This window comes from Schistocerca cancellata, chromosome 1 (genome assembly GCF_023864275.1).
Source record: "Schistocerca cancellata isolate TAMUIC-IGC-003103 chromosome 1, iqSchCanc2.1, whole genome shotgun sequence".
NCBI classification, from domain to species: domain Eukaryota; kingdom Metazoa; phylum Arthropoda; class Insecta; order Orthoptera; family Acrididae; genus Schistocerca; species Schistocerca cancellata.
Genome location: NC_064626.1, coordinates 728,174,283 through 728,195,806, shown reverse-complemented (window position 1 = coordinate 728,195,806; position 21,524 = coordinate 728,174,283). Strand labels below are relative to the sequence as shown.

Genomic DNA, 21,524 nt, shown 5'->3' with positions numbered 1-21,524 from the left:
AGTACGACAAAATGTTTTTTATGCACTGTTACAAGTACACTATCTGATCGAATGTATCTGGACACCTATTAGTGGACATTTATATGGAGTGTGTCAACCCTTCATCTTTATAAAGGCTTGAACTATATGTGGGCACTTTTAGCGAAGTATCTGAATGTCTGGAGGAATAGCATCCCATTCTCCCTCATGAGCTGAAACCATAGAAGGTAGCGATGGGACACTTGGGCATGGAGCAAAGTCAATGTCTAACACATCCCAAAGGTGTTCCATTGGGTTCAGATTGGGACTCTGGGCACACCAGTCCATTTCAGAAATGCTAAGTGTCCACAAACCATTGTCTCAATGTGCTGCTTTATGACAGGATGTATTGTCATGCTCATACGAACAGCCATGTCTTCAAGCTTTTTCTCTGTCATACACAGCACACAATCTTGTAAAATGTGTTCATATGCTTCTATGTTTAGTGTTTTGTTAAGCACAAAAAGAGGCCCACACACAGACAATCAAAAATACGCTATATAGTAACACCACCTCTTCCATACTTCACTGTTGGCACTACATATGATGTCCACTAATGTTCTACAGGCATTCAAGAAACCCAAACAAACACCTTCAGTGAACTGTCACATGGTATAGCATGATTCTTCACTCCTTTCACTTGCTGCCAGTCATCCACTGTCCATTTCTGCCTGTCTTCTGTCAGCAATTTTCCATGATCTAGGAGTTATTTTTACTTTTATTCTGTGGCTGGATGCCTTTCCTGTTGGTGCAATTGTCACTTACAACACGAGTGAGAAGGAATGAGTGCCTTTTAAAAGTAGTTTAGTTGCCCTGCAGCAGGGTGAAGAAAACTGCTGCAAAGACCACTGAAAATGGTTCAAATGGCTCTGAGCACTATGGGACTTAACTTCTAAGGTCATCAGTCCCCTAGAACTTAGAACTAATTAAACCTAACTAACCTAATGACATCACACACATCCATGCCCTAGGCAGGATTCGAACCTGCAACCGTAGCGGTCTAGCGGTTCCAGACTGTAGCGCCTAGAACCGCTCGGCCACCCTGGCTGGCAGAACACTGAAACATTGGTTTTTTAGTTATTTTAATGATACGTAATGTGACAGCCTAACAGTCAGAAGAATTTTATTCAACTGACACTAGTCAAGGAAAGCTGAGTACTCTGTTCATATTTTAACTGTTTGAGGATTGTGTTTCAGAAGTAGAGATGGGTTACCAAGCTGGCATCTTCCAAATGAGCGTGAAGTTGCCAAAAAACCGCACTCATGAGGACTGGTGTAACAGACCAAAGGTTGTTAATCCTTCACATAGAATATGTCTGGGACAAAATGTTTACACCAGAGATGTAGTCAAGAGCAAATACAAAACATATAACACGAAACCAAAGCAGTGTGTCAAGCATACACATATTTACTCAATTTCCATAATCCTTGGATATTTTCCTTTTCTCTTTGATTCTTAAAATATGAAAAAATGCATGTAATGTAGCTTACATATCAACAAGCCACAATCAGAATTTACTATTTATGCACAAGAACCTTTCACTTTCTGGGAAATTTACCATCATAATTAGTGAATAAATCATGTAACTGCAGGTCACTAAAAAGAACCATTTACAAAAAAACAATGGCAAACCATAGGAGTCATCATCCAAACATTTTTTTTTGCTCCTTGCAATCCATATACAATGAAAGCAATAAAAAAAAATGTGCAGGATGGTACCCACACCTCAATATTCTACAGTAATGACAGTTATCTGCAAAATGTAAAATATTAATTTAACTGTAATGTTATTTTATGGATCTAGTTTCTTAATTAACGTATGCCAATAGTAAACTGCATTTTCTGAAACTGAACTGCAAATTCTCCAAGCACTCTTACAACATTTTGGGTATAACTATTTATTACTTTTTAATATGAATTAGACTATAAACAATGACTACACACTAGTAGCCTTTCTGATGAACTTATATACTGACATGCCTAATAGCAAGAAACCTATTGTTACTTGACTATCATGTGCAAAAGCTTTCCTTTCCACTGATTCAGTATGCGGCTAATTCTGGGGGCTCCTTCCCTCTTTAAATGCCAAACACAATTTTACAGTAAAGCGAGCCATCATCACAAACTTCCTGCATTTCTTGACACGCTTCTGACCATTAATAGCAAAATTTTGTCACAGCACTATTTAGTAGTGCAAGGCTGTTACACTCACTCACTCTCTCTCTCTCTCTCTCTCTCTCTCTCTCTCTCTCTCTCTCTCTCTCTCTCTCACTCACACACACACACACACACACACACACACACACACACACGACAATGACCTCAGAGATCAAAAAACCATTTTATTTCAAAACATTTAAAACAGTTTCAAAATGAGCATAACTGTAAATCATTGGTCCCATAATCCAACAGACAACTGATGTATCTGCATGTGTTGTTTAGGTTTCTCATAAACTGTACATCTTAGATGAACATTTATTTCAAATAACAACTGTAGATCATTAATCTTCAAGATATTTGCATCTCAGTTTGTGCACCTATTAGTGGACAACTGCACCCTCTGCATTGCTACTGTTAGTTTAAGAAATCCAAAATATGAAAATTTCAATATCAATGCCACTTATTGCTTGTAAAATAATAAAGAAAATAGTTGTGACTAAGCTAGTCCATCAGAATGGAATCATATTGCTGATAAACAGTATGAGGGTTGACATATTGTCTCAAGAGGGTGTGTTATATAATACACATACCATTTTAATAATTGCTTCCAAAAAATGCAATCTTGAAAAAATACTAAACAAAATGCAGTTTTGTAGATATGCTATGTAATTTTGCTTGTAGTTTTGACAAATATTTACAACTTAAGGAAATTCCCAACACAGATTCTACTGAAGAAAATTACACAAGACATGCCAACTTAACATATAGGCAATAAAAAATTTGGACCATTGGGAAAACAATAAAAGCAATTAGTTAAAAATCTACCTGAAAAACAGGTGTTCTGAGAATATACATATGTAACTATGAGGGTTTTTGTTCATGCAAAGTCAGAACTAACTGGTAAAAGAGGCTATGGAACATCACACCAGATGCAAAGATATACTTACTAATACTGGCAGAGGCCTAATCCTGAACAACTATAGTGTGATAGGAAAAAAGGAAAAACATTTAATTAAAAATCTAATTCATAAATTTAGTTGTTTGGAAGATTAAGTAATTATAGTTTGTATGTTAATTAGTATTAATTATTTGTTTATAAAATCACATAAAATAAATCACGAACTTTAGATAAACATAAATGTTCTGAGTTTAAACTTACACATTACAATTCACACTTGCCACCATTTCTGCATTATATCAGTAGGAAGAGCACTTTTGAATTGTGTCACTCAACAATAATTTTTTCCCAAATTCAGGAACTGATTATACTGTTTTCTAAGGAGTGAACTTGTGTTTTCTTTGTGGAATTCTATAATTATCCCCACATAATATGACTTGCAGAAATTACAAGTGTGTTAATTTCGGCAGAGTTTGTGTTAAGCACTGCAGTAATAATGGCAAGGTATGACCTGCTGTGTGAAATTTATGTGTTAAATATAAAGCAGTGTTTCTAAAAAGGAATTAGATATTATAGAATAATGGGCAATCATGCAATCCTGCACTCTAAATATTACAAATTTCTTTCAGAAACAAGGAGCTTTACTGCAGAATACATAAATAATTGTTTCTTGTGCCAGCTAAGATGCCTTGTAGCTTTATGCATATTAAGAAAAAGCCACAGAAATACGAAAGGATTGAAAAATTCTACAGATCTGAGATAAAAGCAGGTTTTGGAAAACAGATCTATTAATTAGGCTTAAAAGTACTTTATGTACATTTTTTTAATTCCTTTTGAAAGAGGTACGAAATTATTTTCCTTTCCCATATAGAAATTTTGAAATCTATGTATTAATAAATGTGTAACTATACCTCAAGGAGAATAAAGTATAGACTCTATGACATCAAATGACAAAGAATTCCTCAACACAGGAGATGATGTATGAGCTATAATGTAGCAAAGTGACAGTGAAAACAAATTAATTCTGATTTGGAAAAATACAGCTTTATCATCTGCAAAATTATGCTGTCAATAAATTACTAATGACTAAACCTTGGACAAAGCATTTGGCAACTCCAATAAAATAAACATTATGCAGTTTCAGTTAACTCAACCAATAGTTGAAAACTGGCACAACTATGTTAGTCTGTATTAGAAAATATGAAATTCGTCTCATCACTGTGTGCTCATAACAATGCTTAATCAGAAATATTATAATGAATCCCCTGAATTTACTTTTTTCTCCTTGATGGCTGAGAACCCCCTACATGTTATAGTAAGTTACACAGAAAAAAAGCAATATCTGGTGTGATGATATCTAAAATCTACAACAAAATACATGTAAGAGCATGTTGTTGTGTTTAGAAGGCATAATGGTCCAAGATGTTCCATTTTACCGTATTTACTCGAATCTAAGCCGCACTTTTTTTCCGGTTTTTGTAATCCAAAAAACCGCCTGCGGCTTAGAATCGAGTGCAAAGCAAGCGGAAGTTCAGAAAAATGTTGGTAGGTGCCGCCACAACTAACTTCTGCCGTCGAATATATGTAGCGCTACACAGGCATGCCTTGTAGGCACAAAGATAAATACGGGTGCCAAAACCTCTGCGTCAGTAAATAAATTAAAAAAAAAAAGGTGAAAGACGAGCTTTTTTTCTCCGCCCTGAGTTTCGACCACTGCATCTTCATACATTATCCAACGAAGCAAATACAAATTCCGTATTGTTCATCTTCGAATGTAGCACAATTTAAATGTACTACTAAAATCTGACTGGCAAGACTGTTAGGGATGTTTGTCAATATGGCCAACTCTACGTTCTGAATTTTTTCCTACCTGTGAGAATAGATGGTTGCTAATAGGAACCTGATGAAATGTGAATCACATGCAGTATTCTCTTCACCATAAGAATAATACGAATATAAACATTTTGCCATGTATTCTTTCGTGTTTGCTGCTATCTCATTTAAATCCTGTCTGCCTAATAAACTACGAAACTTGAGTGAGACAATAGCAAACGCGGAAGAATATACGTATCGTGTCATGTTTATATTCGTATTATTCTTATGCCTAATATTGATACAGTCAGAAATGAAGCACGGCAACTGACTAGATTTTTAAATCTAAGATGACTAATTTCTGTGCAGAATTTGATGTACTAAAGCAGCGGGCGCAAAGATTTTCTCGTTCAGAACATGTTGTATCATACGCAGTCCATTATTTGGTTCTTGTTGATCATTATCAAAGAAAGCAGCAGTGTAAGTAACAACAAATAGCAGTCTCTTGCCATTGTTTCGCTAATGAGACGATTCCTCTCTTTTTTTTTAATTGTAAGCGGCGGTAGCATGCACAAAAGCAAGCCATGCCACGAGCGGCGAGAGGCCGTAAACACGCACTATCAGAATGCGACAAACAATGCATGACACTGTACAGTAATGCATTTTCAGCTTAGAGTGACTGACGTAAACACCAATAACAAAGAAAACGGCACTTATCAGATCAAAGCAAAATAAGCAATCGATTCAAACCAGACGAAGCACGTGAAAAAGGAAGGGTCCCGTATAAATACAGACGGAGAGCCTGACGCATAGCAATGACTACCTGGTAAAGCTTAACTGCTAAGCTTACGACTCGAACCAAACTACTGTAGCTGTATCGTCATTGATTCCACCTAAATTGTGTATCATATTACAATGGACCAACTTTGTTTCGATTTGGAGATGCGGCCTAAAACTTTTCTCTCCCCTTGAATTTCGAGTCTCAAATTTCAGGTGCGGCTTAGATTCGAGTGCGGCTTAGATTCGAGTAAATACGGTATCACTTATTTTATTTTATTTCCCCCTTAAACCATGTTAATTTCTTAAGATGGTGAAAATCATTGAAATCGGGAAACCACAGACTTAAAACTTTCTTCTTTTTCCTAGCCCCTTATTATATCAATTCAAAAAGTCAAGACTTTCTCTAACAAAAGAGAAAACTTATTTAATCCTCTGATCCAGCAACCAAACAATTATTCAAATGTTCATACAGCAACATCTAATGCAATCTATGGAGGGAAAACTCAGAATATGACCACTTCCAACAAAAATAAAGGAGAAACAGAAGTGCTGACAGCTGTAAAAAGCAGTTCAAAAAATTTGTAAATGATGTTCAATCCAAAATGAACAAAGCTGAGGAAGTTAACAGGAGTGAATGAGAAATATGTCACAAAAAATCTATGGGTCCACATTTTATTCTGCTCAGTACGGCTGTAATGTTGTCATATTGTATTCTCATTCATTTATATCTGTAATCTTGGGTATTGGTTTGACCCAGTAACATGTACACAGAATTACAATGCATTATCTCCTAATGTCACTACCTCCTGCATTTTTACATGTAGTGCACTTCATTTAGTGATAAGTGTGATCTAACAATAAATCTGTGGTGCCACTGTACAGCAATGCATTGTTTAAAAAAGTACTGTAGTAACTTACATACGGACTGGAAGCTATTTACCTTCCAAGAGGCACAACTCCCAATAAAGCTAACAATTTTTGTATACAAATGATATTTCTTAACCATGGGTTTCTTACTCAGAACAGGAAACAGAGATGGGTGGGAGGATGGGCAGATCATCTGCAGCCCTGGTAATCAGGAACTCTCATCCCCAATCTCTGCTATAAATATTCCCTCTTTTCTGTCCTGAAGTGGAAACCTGTGGTGAAGAAATCTAAGTGTACAGCCTTTATTTAGCTTCATGTATTTCTATCTGCTGAACTTGGAATTCCACCTCCTGAGGGTAAGTATTAGCCATCCCATCAATCTCTTTGGGAATTTAAAAAAAATTCTAAAAGGTTGTTGTTGTTGCTGTTTTTCCAGTTATCATCTAGTTCACCATTCCTGTATGTATTTGTAATAAAGCTGTTACATGTACCTCAAGCTTTTAAATGATGATTATAGATGACATCAGATGCAGCAATAAAATTACAGAGGAGAGACTGTTTGACTTATCTGTTGAGTCAGATGTAATTTTTACAAGGTCTTACAAGAAGTTCTTGAGCAAGTAAGGACAAATGGCTCAGAAAATCATGGTACCAATGATAAATCTAGGACGTACAAAATATTGTCAGAAGTATTAAGTGCTTTTGCTGAATAATGAGGACTCAATTACATGAAAAGTCTGCTTTAAGATACATTACATCTTTGCAGAAAAATGTATAATTCTTGGTGAAAATTGGTAAACACTACCCTTTCTTTGTTTATGAATGTTATTCCACAACTGCTGTTGCACATGTGTAAACAGTCTGATTTTGCACAGTTGATAGTAACAAGTAAAAAAATGCGGCAGCAGCACAGTAAAGTGGTTTACAAAGATTATAGCAGAAATACCTTCAGGAGTTACAATGGTCACTATGCAAGGTGTGAGAAAGACTTTTGGCATATGCCACATACACTATTGCTTTTCACAAGCAGAAAATTAGGAAATAGTTGAGAAGGTACAGGTCAACTAGAAAATGGGTAGTATGTAACACATACAATGGAATCTACAAACAAACAAAACACAGTGGACAAAGTATTGCAAGTGCTGATCAACACAGAAGCACAGCCTGAGATAAATATCAAACAACTGACACAGCAGAATGCAGGTATGTGTAAGGGAGTATGGCCAAGGTTACTGAGAAGAATAAATATTTCGGGTACCACACCGTAATAATATGCCACCGTCTTCTTCAGCACTATTTGAATCCCTGTCAAAATGTGACAGGGGCCAGGGGGACTAATTTTCTGGTCATGTAAACTGATGAATGTTGATCCTCTTGCTCCTGCTTGTCCAGTGGGTAAGAACATGTTTCCTGATTAACAGATATACACAAGTGGTTACCGAATAATGATCACCTGGTCAACCTACAGACATGCTAGTGTTCCCTTGTGATACAATTAATCATTCTCAAGATTAGACAGTCAGCAGGTAGTGTACTTTTCAATATGGCTGGGGAATAAAAGCATTATCATAGTTCAATGAAGAACACACTGTATGCACCTGTATAGCTCACAATTTAACCCAACAAACAGCTGAACGTCAAAGGTATTTGAAAGGTTTTAGGCTCACTGAGAATCAAGTTTCATAAGAAACTGGATAACTACCAGCACAACAGATGAGGGCATCAAAATATTTGCAGCTGATGGAAGTTCTGTTTCAGTGACCTACTGAAACTACCGGGTCGTATTCCTAATGAACACTTGTTGTATATCATGTAGTCATTTGCTATGGGAAAGTTATACTCCATATATTGTGGCTGGCTATGCCACAAGATAATGTCCATCATTGCATTAAAGATTACCATGTCAAAACACTCCTGTACAGAAACAGAGGTAGATGGTTACAATTCAGTGATTGCATAGCATAATTAATGATGGATAGAAAACTGCAAAGCTGAAAGTCAAGGATATTCAGTTACATTTAGTTAACTATTCACGAAACAAAATCAATTTGCTTTACACATGACAAGAATTCATTCTTAGTGGCCTCAGATGCAGACAAACTAGCACACACTACACATCTCACTGTAAAGTATTTACAAGCAAACATATTCTGTCAGAACACTGGAGCCAATATAAGAGGTTTTTGCACACATTTCAGTCCTTCAGTTTATAGTGTTCGATTTTTAGACAGAAGTCAGTGATCATATTAGTATTTAGACTGCAAATTTATTTAGCTACTGGTAACTTATGCAATTTTGTAAATTAAACAGACTAGACTGTAAATGTGTCTAAAAATAAGTAGCTTGCTTAAAGCAATATTAAACATCCATGTGGATGATCAGAGATGACACTGATTCAATGTTGGTTTCACTGACTGCAGTTTGCCACACATCACTTCATTTATTTAAAATTTTGTGCACAGTATGCTATCATAATGCTTAACTTGCCACAGCAATACATAAGCAATTTAGGGTGAAAGTTATGTTACCCACTGTATGAAAGTTGAAAATATGTTAACACACATAACCATTGTCTATGTGACTACAGCTCCTTTTCATACACATCATCTAGAACACATTTAAAGAAAGAGCCCAAAGGAAAACTGACCTGGAATTGACCAAATGGCATTGAGAGTGAAGATTACTGTACAAGTTCTGTTCAAAAAGTAATTAAATGGGTTTTCTTCAGCCTCCAGGAGTATGGGGAAGAGATGCTTCCACTTTAGCAGCTGGTTGGGTTTCAGGTGTATGGATAAGCCTGATTCAGTTGCCTGCATGATTCTGTTAAGTTCAGATCGCAAGTTGAATCAAGTTTACTTTAAGGATGTGTCCCTCATCGAAATGCAGTGTACACTTGAGCACCCCTACATGGAACTTCAAAAACTGGGCACAAAACATGTGAAACAATTTTCAGAATAGCTGTGTACATTACCGGACTACATTAGAAGTATTTGTGTTACACTGTTTCTGAGAATAAGTGCATGAGAAAAATTTGACATAGTTTTCCATGGTTTGAAAGAAATTGTACGATTCGTACCACAGTAACTCACAATTTTCTTCAGAGAGTGAAAAACAATCATGAAACTCAGACATTAAAGTACAGTTCAGAAACAAAAATGGAGAATTGGTTTTCATACTTGGTTTCACTGCAAGAAAGAAGACAAGAAGGACCAAGCAAAAAACAGAAGGCATACTCATTGTCTTTATGGCTGAAGACAAACTATTGACGTGAAGTTTGTAGTGACAGGACGAATAAGAAATTCAGCATTTTACCATGACTGTTTGAGAGAAAGGATTGGACACTTCAATTCTGAAAGCCATATAATGTCCCACAAGTCTTCTTTCCCATACATCAAGTATAATCTAAAAAAACCAATGCAGAGTTGTAACAAACATTTAACTGCTTGTCACAATTATACTGAACACTACTTCTGTTGAAGACTTCAGTTGCTATTAAAGGCAGTAGCAGAAACACTGAATGCAGAGTAAAGACTCTAGCTAAATGGCCGCTAACTGCTGAAGGAAATGTAAGAAAAACAGAGAGAGGGAAAGGGGGGGAGGGGGGGAGAAGAGAGAGACTATTTTGGAGGACATTATTAAGTGTATTTGAAGCTGATTTCAATACTTTTTCCCAGAAAAATTCCCATTGCTTTTCACACAGTCCCTGTATTTTTAACACAAAACAAGAAAATTAAGTGTGACATGTCAGTCTTAAATGGTTTAGAATATACTGTGACCAAATGCCAGTAAGATGTAAAACAGAACTAATCACTGAAAACGAGCAAAACTCTTTCAGCACAAGTTACGATTCAGTTACCCAGATAATTTAAGCTTAAATGATAAACATAACCAATTGAAAACAAGTGTTGAAAATGAAAAATAAAACTGGAGACTTTAATATGAGATGTGAGTAACAATTGGCATAAAGACTGGCAGCTGACTTTAAGTATAAATAAATGCAATGTAATGCAATGCACATAACAAGCTGAAAAAAACAATAAAATTCTTCTGTCAATGTGTAAAAATCTCCATTGTTTCAGCCAATGTTGCAAATGACCTTCCTCAGGGTTTATTTCCGTTTAGTAAAACCAAAATGAGGAAGGCCATTTGCAACAGCAGCCAAAACAACAGAGAATTTTGCACACTGACAATGTGGTCACATACCCAGGAGAAATCTATAGACTACGAAAACCGCTGTGGAAGCCTATGCTTAGAAGATGATAGTATGTGACATTGTATGGTTCATAACTAGCGAGTGGCCATGACCATTTATTTGTAGAAAGATTTAATGTCAAGTGCCCACATGAATCTGACTACAAGGAACGCTGGTTCCAGACTTCATTTTATCAGAAGAATCCAAAGGAAGTGGACTTGACACATGAAAGAGGTTGCCTACAAAATCTTTTTCGACCAACTTTTGAACTTGTCATTTGGAGACCTTCACAATGCTAGGTTCAGTTCCACATGGGCAGCCATGGAGAACGCACCACTGTGACTGAGCACACTGCTGCTGGAACTGTTTGAAAGTTGTGTCATTGTTAGGCTGCCTTGCCCGTGCTGTAGCATACGCAAAATTGATGGGTGTCATTCTTACAACACAAGCAAATTGTCATTTATCTCTAAAGCATGGCCAAAGACACTTCCACAAAAGAACAAGCTGATGCGAAGCAGAAATGTACGATTCCAACTCTGCCGAGGGTTAAGAACACATCAGCTTAAGCATATGCTTGCCACGGAAAACAAAGGTGAAGATGACATGACCATCTCACCTCTGTTTATCCAATGCAGAGAAAATGGGTGGATAGAGCCGCACAACATCCTGAAAACCTGCTTCTGGCGCAATCTTGGCGTCAAGTTGATGGACCTTGATGCCATAAGAGAGATTCAGGCACAGAACATAGATGACCACAGAGCAATAAAGTCGGTCGCTGCAGAACACACCACAGCAGTGCCCACACAGAAGAAAATGCTGCCCCCGAAACAATGAGCAAGGCAAGCAAACCAGAGCACTCATATGATGATGACTACCTTGGATCTGTGATGAGGCAAATGGTTGAGCCACAGAAAAGAGAGATCTTCAGAGAGAGATCTGCAGAGAGATCTTCTACTTGCAGAAGTCTCAGCTTCCCAGTGACCATCAAAATTCTCACTACGCACCTGGACCTGAAGCCTCAGTGCTTTAGATGCCAGAGAGGAGGACATGTGGTAAAATACTGCCACAACATACTAAACTGCGTGAAGTGCTCGGAACAGCACAATAGTCACATCTGCCCCAGAAGCAGAGATGACAGGACGACATGTGCTCCCTGTGCCTGACCACATGTAGTGCGGTTACCCAGCCTTCTCTGAATATGGCAGCATTAGCGTCAGAATATGAGGAAGACCATTCAGGTGAGCTTGAATGTCACCGAGCCAGCCAAGAAGACATGTCAACAAAGATGGATGCTTGGTAGAGCCACAGCCTCACCCTCAGAGTAGTTCAAAGGCATGATGACAGTGGTCCAAAGACATGGTGGCAGTGCCCTCCAGGGCAGCGGTCTCCCCTACTGTGCGGCTTGCCATCCTCACCACCAGTGTGATTGATGGTGGGGAGAGAGAGCTGCAAGTTGCAGAGCAGAGACAGTCAGCACCAACATGCTGTGAGGTGCAAGTCACCACGGTGGTAGACAATGGTGCAACATTAAGGGGACATGCGGAAGAATAGGGTGCCATGTTATCAATGCACTGCTACAAGAGGCAGTGTCATTCTTCAGGATGGCATACCAAAATGGAGGCGGCTTGTCTTCTGCTGAGAGAAGCCAACAACCGACAGCCAGCAAAGGGAATCCAGAGAGGCACAGACAAGCACTTAAAATTTCACTCAGCAGCCTCTCAAACATAAAATGAGTCTCATCAACACCAAGAGACAGAAACATCTCTAGACAACAAGAACAAAATGGTGGGCAACCTGGAATGCAAACCACAGACACAAAGAAGATCACAGTTGAACACAGTGGCCAAAGATGACTCTCAAGTCGATTCAGACCACAGAGGTTGTCAAGCAAAACGGTCTTCTGATAACAATAATAACTCCAATTAATACAATGAACATATGAAGAAGACAAAAGGCGATGCAGCAGCTGATCTGGTGAGAGCAGGTGGATGCCGGAGCACTGCTGGGCACCATATTGGAAAAGCAGGACCAAATGAGCAGTGTGCAATGACTGAGACTACTTGGCAAAGCTCCCCCATAGACCATGGACGTTAGACCAGGGAAACAATCAAAAATCCTTTTCCCTTTTCAATTAGAACAAAAATTTTTCTCATCAATCATTATACCAAAATGAAGAAAGAGCACTAACTGCAGACACTCTGAAATAAATAAATAAATAAACATACAGTGTCAACTTAGATGCAGAGCTTAACAAAGAGCAGTCACATACTCTAGAACAGCCTGTTCTTCCCCCAACCCCCGCCCATCAAGGGAAGAGAACTGAAACGTACTTTTAAAAAAAGTTAGGTTTCTGAAAGAGATAAAGAAGAGCTACACAGTTTGTCAAACATCTGTTTAATCACTGCAAGGATGTCTGTGAAATATTTGACAAACTCCAGTCAAACTACACTACACAAAATGTTATTGTTCTTGCACTTGAGCTAAAAACTGAGAGCCCTAGTTTCAAAACCAACCAAGAAACATATTAATTATTCCAATATACGCCTCTTGTAATGGCCACAATGGTAAATTTTGAGAAATAGGGATATTACATATGTTTCTTCTCGTACATCAGCTATTAATGGAATTAAGAGGAAAATAATGTTGGTGCACTAAGTGTCCTCTGCCTCATAACTTACAATGGCTTTCAGAATACAAAAGCAGACGTAGGAATAAAACTAAACTAAGAACTGGCAAGTACAAATTGCAGTCGCTCACAAGATTTGGCACTTGGTTCATTCCTGTTCCTGATGTACAGAACACAAATGACTGTCCCATGATGCCAAATGACTAAACACAAACTCAAATGTTTGCTGATCACCCAAGGATGTTCATCAAGGACCCAAACTCAACTATACCAAACCCACCTCAGATGACAGATTGCAACTAGTTAGTTTAAGTCTTAATATCACAATTTCTCATTTTATGCAATTGCATATAAATAAAAATATCCTGCTTGTACTAGAAGATAGAACACAGACATATGCTAAACTGAACAATATGGCTCTGCTAGGATCAAATATGTTAATATAACAAGAAGCACAGAACAGATGAAAACAGGAAAAGTTTATAAGTGAATTGGGTATAGAGGAGATGTAGCAGAAGCATGTAATATGTAAGGACAAGGAAGAAATCATTATTAATCAAATATAGAAAGAGGGGTAGTTGGAGCAGAATGAGTAGTATAAAGATGAATGTAAGAAGGAAATGTAGCTTGTAGGGTGTAGATAGAGAGAAGGGTGAAGATACTCAGATGTGGATATGTGGATATCATAGGTTGAACACTGCTGGATCGTGTGTGTGTGTGTGTGTGTGTGTGTGTGTGTGTGTGTGCCAAATATATTTTTCATGTTACAACTTGGTAAAACAACTGTATTTAAGTAGAGGGGTAGGTCGATCAACAGCGTCCCACTTTATAACTTACGCACTGTTGCAGAACTTCTGCACTTCAACAGGGTTCATGTCACAAAGTATTTACAGCATATGATGTCCTGTGTTTTGTACTTTTCTAGCATTATATAACACTGATCAAAATTATTGTAGTGTAGAAGTATTCTCCTCCAGGGTGATGCAGTTGACCAGGAGCAGCCAGTTGTAACAATTTAACAAAATTCAGGTTTCTTGTTGACATAGAAGGGAAATACCTTCTGGAGAGTTTTGTCTTCTCACTCTATTACAGTAATGATATCTTTTGATTTCTTTAACATATTTTCAGTGAAGGCTAGTTTCTTGTACTCTATTTGTTACATTGATAGTCTCTCTAACGGCTCACCCCAAACCATTGAGATACCCTACAAGAGAGAGAGGCACTGTAATTCTTCACTTCGCAGGGGGTAGCTCTTCCACTGCTCGCGCAGGTGCAGTGGCCTGGAACTGGGGTATAAAGGAGCTGCCGTTTCTGATGTTCATTCAATTCTGACGTGATTGTATACTCAGCGAACACACCTGGAAATGGCAGCCACATGGATCATCGAAATTTTGTGTAGTGAAGACGATTGTATCTGGCAGCATAACTGTGAAGAACATAAGAGAGATGTTATCCACCTAAACAAGGTTCCACTTACATGGATGAGACTGATGCAACTGGGGTGTGACAGGCCACAGAAGTTTTCTTAAAATAATTGTTTCACCGTAATAGCCATAAATGCAATCTGCATGCAGCTCAGCTCATTTTGAAAGGTATCCCTCCCCACCCCCTCCCGCTTCCTCCTCCTCCTCCTCCACTTCCTTATTCTACTTAGTACAGTGAGCTGTTTGAGATCCTGCCCATTCAAGGCAAATATCCCAGCAGGCAAAGGAATCCCAATGGGGAGCAGTTTTCCGGCATTCAGCTGATAACCAAGGGAAACCTCCCTAAAACCTAGGTTAGCACAACTGAATATAAGAAATTTTAATTTTCCACTTATCTATCTTACAGCTAACAGAGTCAGTAAAGTTACTGAGAGAATATTCATTATCCCTTCATAGACTTAACAATGATTTGCAGTAAAAATTTTACACAAAGGAAAGTTGAAGTGCATTTTCCAATTGCATTCTGCAAAAGAAAAGAGGCACAAAGTGAGTTTTATTGCAGCCTGAATCAGTACCAACAGCTAAATGTACCTCCAGAAGCTGGAGAGAAAACATTGCTGCAGTGTTGTATCTTGTGTGACAAAGGAACCAACTACACACACTGTCAAATAAAGATCACATAGTGCTTTGTTTCCTGTAGGCAATGAAGTAAGAATCCACAGACATTCACTTCAAAATTCGTGTAGTTTATGGAGAGAATGTGGTGATGAACAATGCTGTGGACAAAGAAAGAGGGGAGTACCAGTATATACAAATGTCATTCAAGCTTCAAGCAGTAGTTTGAAAATACTGTATTGAACAGCTGTAGGAATATTTCATCATTACATGGTATTTATACACACAATTTGGTAGACGGGTACTTGCAGTTTATACGCCACCAGTAGGGACTATCTTATATTATATTAAGCAGCTAGAGAATATTAATAACATCCGTCATCAGCTGACTAACATGAACTGCTGGATAATGGGTTCCTCTAGACTTCACAGCTATATATAGTCCTGTAGCTCCTGCCTGTTTTATGCCATCTGCCCACCTTCCATCAGCTCATCATGTCAAAGTTTACTTATCTCTTGGAATGCAGCAATGACCTTTCTTGGTCTGTCTACCATACATTCATCATGCGAAATATCCTATCAATTTCATTTTCATTAAAGATATAACTACCTCATCCACTTTGGCCTCTTCCCCAATTCATTTACTTGTTTCCTGTACTTTTAAGGATGTATCCATTGAGGGGCAGGGGAGGGCATCTATCCCCTGCTGATCAAACATTTATCAGTTTGAAGAAAGTCTGAACATATAATGGATACTGATTAGTAATAAGTAGACTCAAAGCTATTTTTGTATAATCTCAAATTATTATTGTCACACACCAAAAAACTAATACGAGGGACCTAAGGAATCTTGTGCTTACGTGCCAATACAGACATTATCTGATCAAAAGTTCCGGACGCCTATTAGTGGACATTTAGGGTGTGTCAACATTTCAGATTTATGACAGCTTGAACGCTGCGGGGGACACATTCAATGAGGTGCCTGAACGGCTGTGGTGGAGTAACAGCCTATTCTCCTTCAAGAGTCAAAACCAGGTAAGGTTGAACTGTAAGATCCGGAGTGAAGTCGACGTTCTAGCTCAGTGTTCCACTGGGACCAGGTTGGGGCTCTGAATAGGCCAGTCTATTACAGGGGTGTTACTGTCTGTAAATCACTGCCTCACAGATACTGCTTTTGACAGGTTGCATCATCATGCTGACGATCGTCTCCAAACTGTTTCTCTACTGCACACACTACACAATGCTGTATAATCTGCTCATATCCTGTTATATTTAACATTATCTTAATTGTAATAAGGGGACCACACACCATAACCATGAAACACACCCCCCTTGGCACTACACGATGGCAGGTAACGTTCTCTAGACATTCGCCAAGACCAGATCCTTTCATCGGACTGCCATATCTCACTCCATAGAACTTCTTTCCAGTCATCCACTGTCCAGTGGCATTGTTCTTTACATCATATCAAGTGCTGCTTAGCATTAACTACAGAAATATGTGTCTTACGAGGAGCTGCCCAACCACTGTACCCCACTCTTTTTTAACACCCTATGCACAGTCACTGTGCTAGCTGGACTGCTGGTAGCACTTTGGAACTAATGAGCGATTCCTTCCGCTGATTTCATGTGATTATTCCCAACCACCCTCTGCAATTTTCAATAGTCGTTGTTGCCAAAATGTGAGGTCTGCCTCCTGGCTTTGGTTTAGCTGTGGTTGGTCCTTGGTGTTTCCATTTCACAATCACGTCACCAAAACTTCATTTGGGCAGCTTCAAATGGGTTGAAATGTCCCTGCTGGATTTTTAATCAGGTGCATCCAATTACCACTCCACATTCACAGTCACAGTTTCTGAAATCTCCGGATCAACCCTTTCTTATGCTACTGCTTCTCTACTGGCAATACAATACTACCCACCTCTTTTTATACTGGCGGGTATGCCTCTCGTGACACCTATTGTCAATTCCGCATTATTCGCATTACATAGGGCTGTGTATGTCATTAATAAAGAAAACAGTAAATTTAGAATGAATTGAGGAAGAAGTTACTTGCCACCTAAGAAAAGCAAATCACGGCCACATGCTCAGAGATTCTGTGGATTTTTGGGTGTAAAGGATCACAACAAATGCTAAATAACACTATATGGCACACAAAACACTACGCAGAAGGAAAAGCAGAATTTTATTGAGGAATATTGCTGTTCTCCAATTTCTTGTGTGCTGTAAGCAGGTGTGTGCTATACTTTTTAATTTAAACATACTTGGCCATTTATACCCATAAAATTAAATTTCATTCCCTTCTGTGAAAGCAGAGTCAAAGCTGTTGTTTAAATCCCGAGATCTTTAGATCCGTTCAGATCATTTTATTTTTCTCCGTGGTGAACATAATACAACATGTAAATATGAAGCACAGCCATCTCAGTACCGAATAATATTATCCATTGTTGAATTAAAATGAGCAATTTATCTTACTGATTAATTCCAGGTGTGTTTTCTACACATACGAATACTGTTCAACACAAATTATAACAGGAACTGTAAAACTTGTGCAGATTAGTTGGTAGCAGAGTTGTGCAATGTAACAAGAGATATTAGCATTTTTTAAGTACATGAAATGCACGAGTCTAAATTGTGGTGTTTGTGAATAAAATGTGAGGTAAATTTCATTCTGATATGAAGTGCGTATTCTGATAAACAATCAAAGTTGTGAAGTAAATGAAAACAAGTTATCTCACCTTGGACCATTATTCCTGTAAGAGTATCATGCTCTTTATAATCCACTGCATGCAAACAAATTATTAAATGACACACACATGACATGCAAAAATACAATTATTTTCAGATTAAATGTATTACATACAAGTAACAGAAACATCGAACAATCTTTATGCAGGCAAGAGATGGCCCATAAAACTGTAATTGTCATATCTGGGCTAAAAATCCTACAGACTTTTACAGCACTGTGACAGTATATTCTGAGACTCCATACATACCAAATTTGTAAAACAAGCTTCAATAGAAATCAAGGATCATTTCAGCTCAGAAGATTTTAAAAAGACTGTATTCACGTAGTTTTTAGATTAAAATAAATAAATATAACTGAAGACACTACCACTATATGTTTAATGCAAAATATTCATATATACATCTGTTTGTTCACTTTCAAATGCAGATAAAAATTTGATACCCAGAAAGGAATTCTCAAAAGAAATATGAACTACAGTACATTTCTTTTTTTCATTCATGTGAATTCACATTTTAAATTAATTGGCATGAAATATAATGCAAAATGGAATGTTTGGCATGATTAATACTTAATTATGTGTTTATGTATGGGCTGAAGAACAACGTCTGATACTGTTTTATAATTTCAGTAATAAACATAAAAATACAAGTGTCTGGAATAACTACCTGGTACATAACTAAAGTTATAGATATTCCACAAGTGAGAAGACCACCATGATAGAACCTCTATAACAAACTGACTATGGAAGAGAGAGAAGCCGAAGGAAATATTTATTAACTGAAATTAAAATAAAAGTATGTCATACCAATAACAATAACTACCACTCCATTACTAAAAGAATGTTAATTCTTCTACATAAACTAATTTGAAGATTTTGGTCCTCTCTGTGATGTAAAATAGAGCATTGTTCAAATCAAACAGAAAAAAGTTACAGTTAAATGCAAAATCAGAAAACATAACTTAAAGTCAATCTCTAAACTAGGTGAGTGACATACAGGTATGGTGGAAAATTACTTATTGAAAAAGAAATACATAATGGTGGTGGCAGTGACACAACTCAAGCTTCTGGAACCAATTGTAACTAAGTGGAAATGGGTTGAAACAAATAAAAATATACACAATTATCACAATTAAAAAAAGAGACAGATAAGTCACTCACATGTGTCAGTTTAGAGGGACACAGATATGCATCTGAAATCACAGACTGCAATAAGGAAGATCTGAATTACTGGGAATTTGGGAACGCAACTGAGATTCTCTGAATACTATACCAAAAGGAACTGTACGTTGAAAGAGAAGTGGGAAAGGACAGAGGAACACAAATAGACAGTAACTTAAGCTACAAGTTTCATTACTGGTAACTGACATCTTTATTGAGAGCAATTTCTCATCAACAGAGTACTCCCATTGTCAGAACCCATATCACCTACTTGAGAAAGAACAATATGCTGGTGTTGTATCACTGGAAATTCTACCAAAGGCAGTTGCGAATACATATGGGGGGCACGCGGGGCGCCCACCACCCCCTTGCGGGGCTGCCCGCATTGCCACCCGTGCCACTCCAGCCAGTCAGCTGGCACACTTTTTGTTTGTTTCTTTCTTCTTGACTGAATCGAGTTATCGAGTAGTAGTACTTTCCTATGTTGCACGTGTGTCCGTGTCATCATATTTGATTGATGTAATTAACCAATTTACAGGAAGAATAGGCACATAGAATTCCTTATTTAAGGAAGACAACCACAATTGTAACTTTTTTATATCATAATATGGCATTGTCTTGTATATGTGTACAATCAGTTTAAATAAAACTGTCTTAAACTTTGCATGTGACTTTATCATTGTTTATTAGAGTAAAAGTAAAGGTAGCTCGAGATATCTTTAGTGCCCCCTCCTTGAGGTTTTTCTGTATCTGTCAGTGACCACAGGCCTTTGGTTTTTTCAGTGCATAATTGTTATATGTACTATTACTGATTCTACTAATGGAAAACTCCTAGAACAAATGAATTTCTGCTGTAATATGCTGTAGGGAAGAAATGCAAGCTGAAAATTTAGTACTGACATGACAGGTATTATGGATCAAGTTATGGTATAGTGAAGTCACAAAATGTTCTGCAATGGACAGACTAATAAAAACACGAATCCATGTATGTCATCCATTTTCAGTAAGATAATATGGGTAAAAATACTTCCTGCAAAATGGTCTCAATGTAGAGTCAGAACATGTTAAGATTGTTGATGTCAAACAAATCACATGAGGAATGTACAAGTATCTAGTAAAAATTGTGTACTCTGTAATCAGTCTTTTCCTGCCACAGTAGATTTTTTTTTTCCAGGCATATTAAACAAGTGTGTCCAACTGGGATTCCAACCTGGAACTTTCTCCCTTGCGGGCAATGCTCTTAATGGCTGAGGCACAACACGCAACTTATCCTCACAGCGTCAGTTCTGTTAGTACCTCTCTCCTACTTTGCAAACTTCACAGAAGTTCCTCTATAAACCTATAAGCTAACCCAAAAATGTGGCTCACCCATTTCTCAGTAATTCCTTTTTTTCCATGCATGTTAGTACAGCAATTTACACAGGAAACTCCGTAAAGACTAAAAAGCGGAGGGGATACAGGCAGAATTAAAACTTTGAGCTTGGGTTGTGAGTCGTGCCTGGACAGCTCAGTCTGTAACAGTGTTGCCCATGAAACAAAAGGTTCTGGTTTTGAGTCTCAGTCTGACTCAAAGTATTAATTTGTTTAAACCAATCAATAAGTGGCACTGACCAATACTAGACTTTAATGCTGAACTTAACAAATATATATCTATCAGTTCCACTGACATCAATGACATTACAGGCAGAATACCAACTCATATTGGACAATGATGTGAGAAGAAATTATACATCATTGAAAGAACCATCCTAACATCTCAACTCATTTAGGAAAATTACAGCAAACCTAAGTCAGGATAGTCAAAAGAGGATCCGAATGTTGCTCCTCTTCAGTGCTAGGCATCTGCCATAACAACTGTGCGTCCTTATTACATCGCTTCTAAGGTAAAAAGGGGGAAAAATGTGAGGACAGTTGCTCCATGGGCCTCAAAGATATGGAAAACTGTGATGTGATCACAGGAGATGCAACATAACTTACTTACAGTTGACATTTGCATTTCAGTGTGGTGCTAACAAGTGGAAATCATGTTTTCTGGTTGTGAAAATGGCAATAAGCAGGCAGTAGTGCTGCTATGCAGCTTTGTTTAAGCAAGTAATACTTAAGCTGCTGCACAGTGTGAAGCAGAAAGTATTTCTCATTTTCCATGTTTTAGAATTTCTTCCTAAGGCATTTACAGTAGAAGCATGAAATAATAACTTCTTGAATGCCTCAATGCAAGATACAATA

At 37.8% G+C, this 21,524-nt stretch overlaps 1 protein-coding gene across 6 annotated transcripts in view; it reads right to left on the bottom strand.

The window, feature by feature from the left end:
• Positions 1-21,524, bottom strand: part of LOC126185168 (peripheral plasma membrane protein CASK) — a 530,963-nt gene that overhangs the window by 146,822 nt on the left and 362,617 nt on the right. For 2 of the 6 annotated variants that reach the window (XM_049928015.1, XM_049928042.1), the window contains exon 5: positions 3,127-3,156. The exons of the other annotated variants lie outside the window; for them this stretch is intronic. In XM_049928015.1, coding sequence (XP_049783972.1) covers positions 3,127-3,156 — 30 coding nt within the window. The remainder of the gene's footprint in view (positions 1-3,126; positions 3,157-21,524) is intronic. 6 annotated transcript variants of the gene reach the window in all.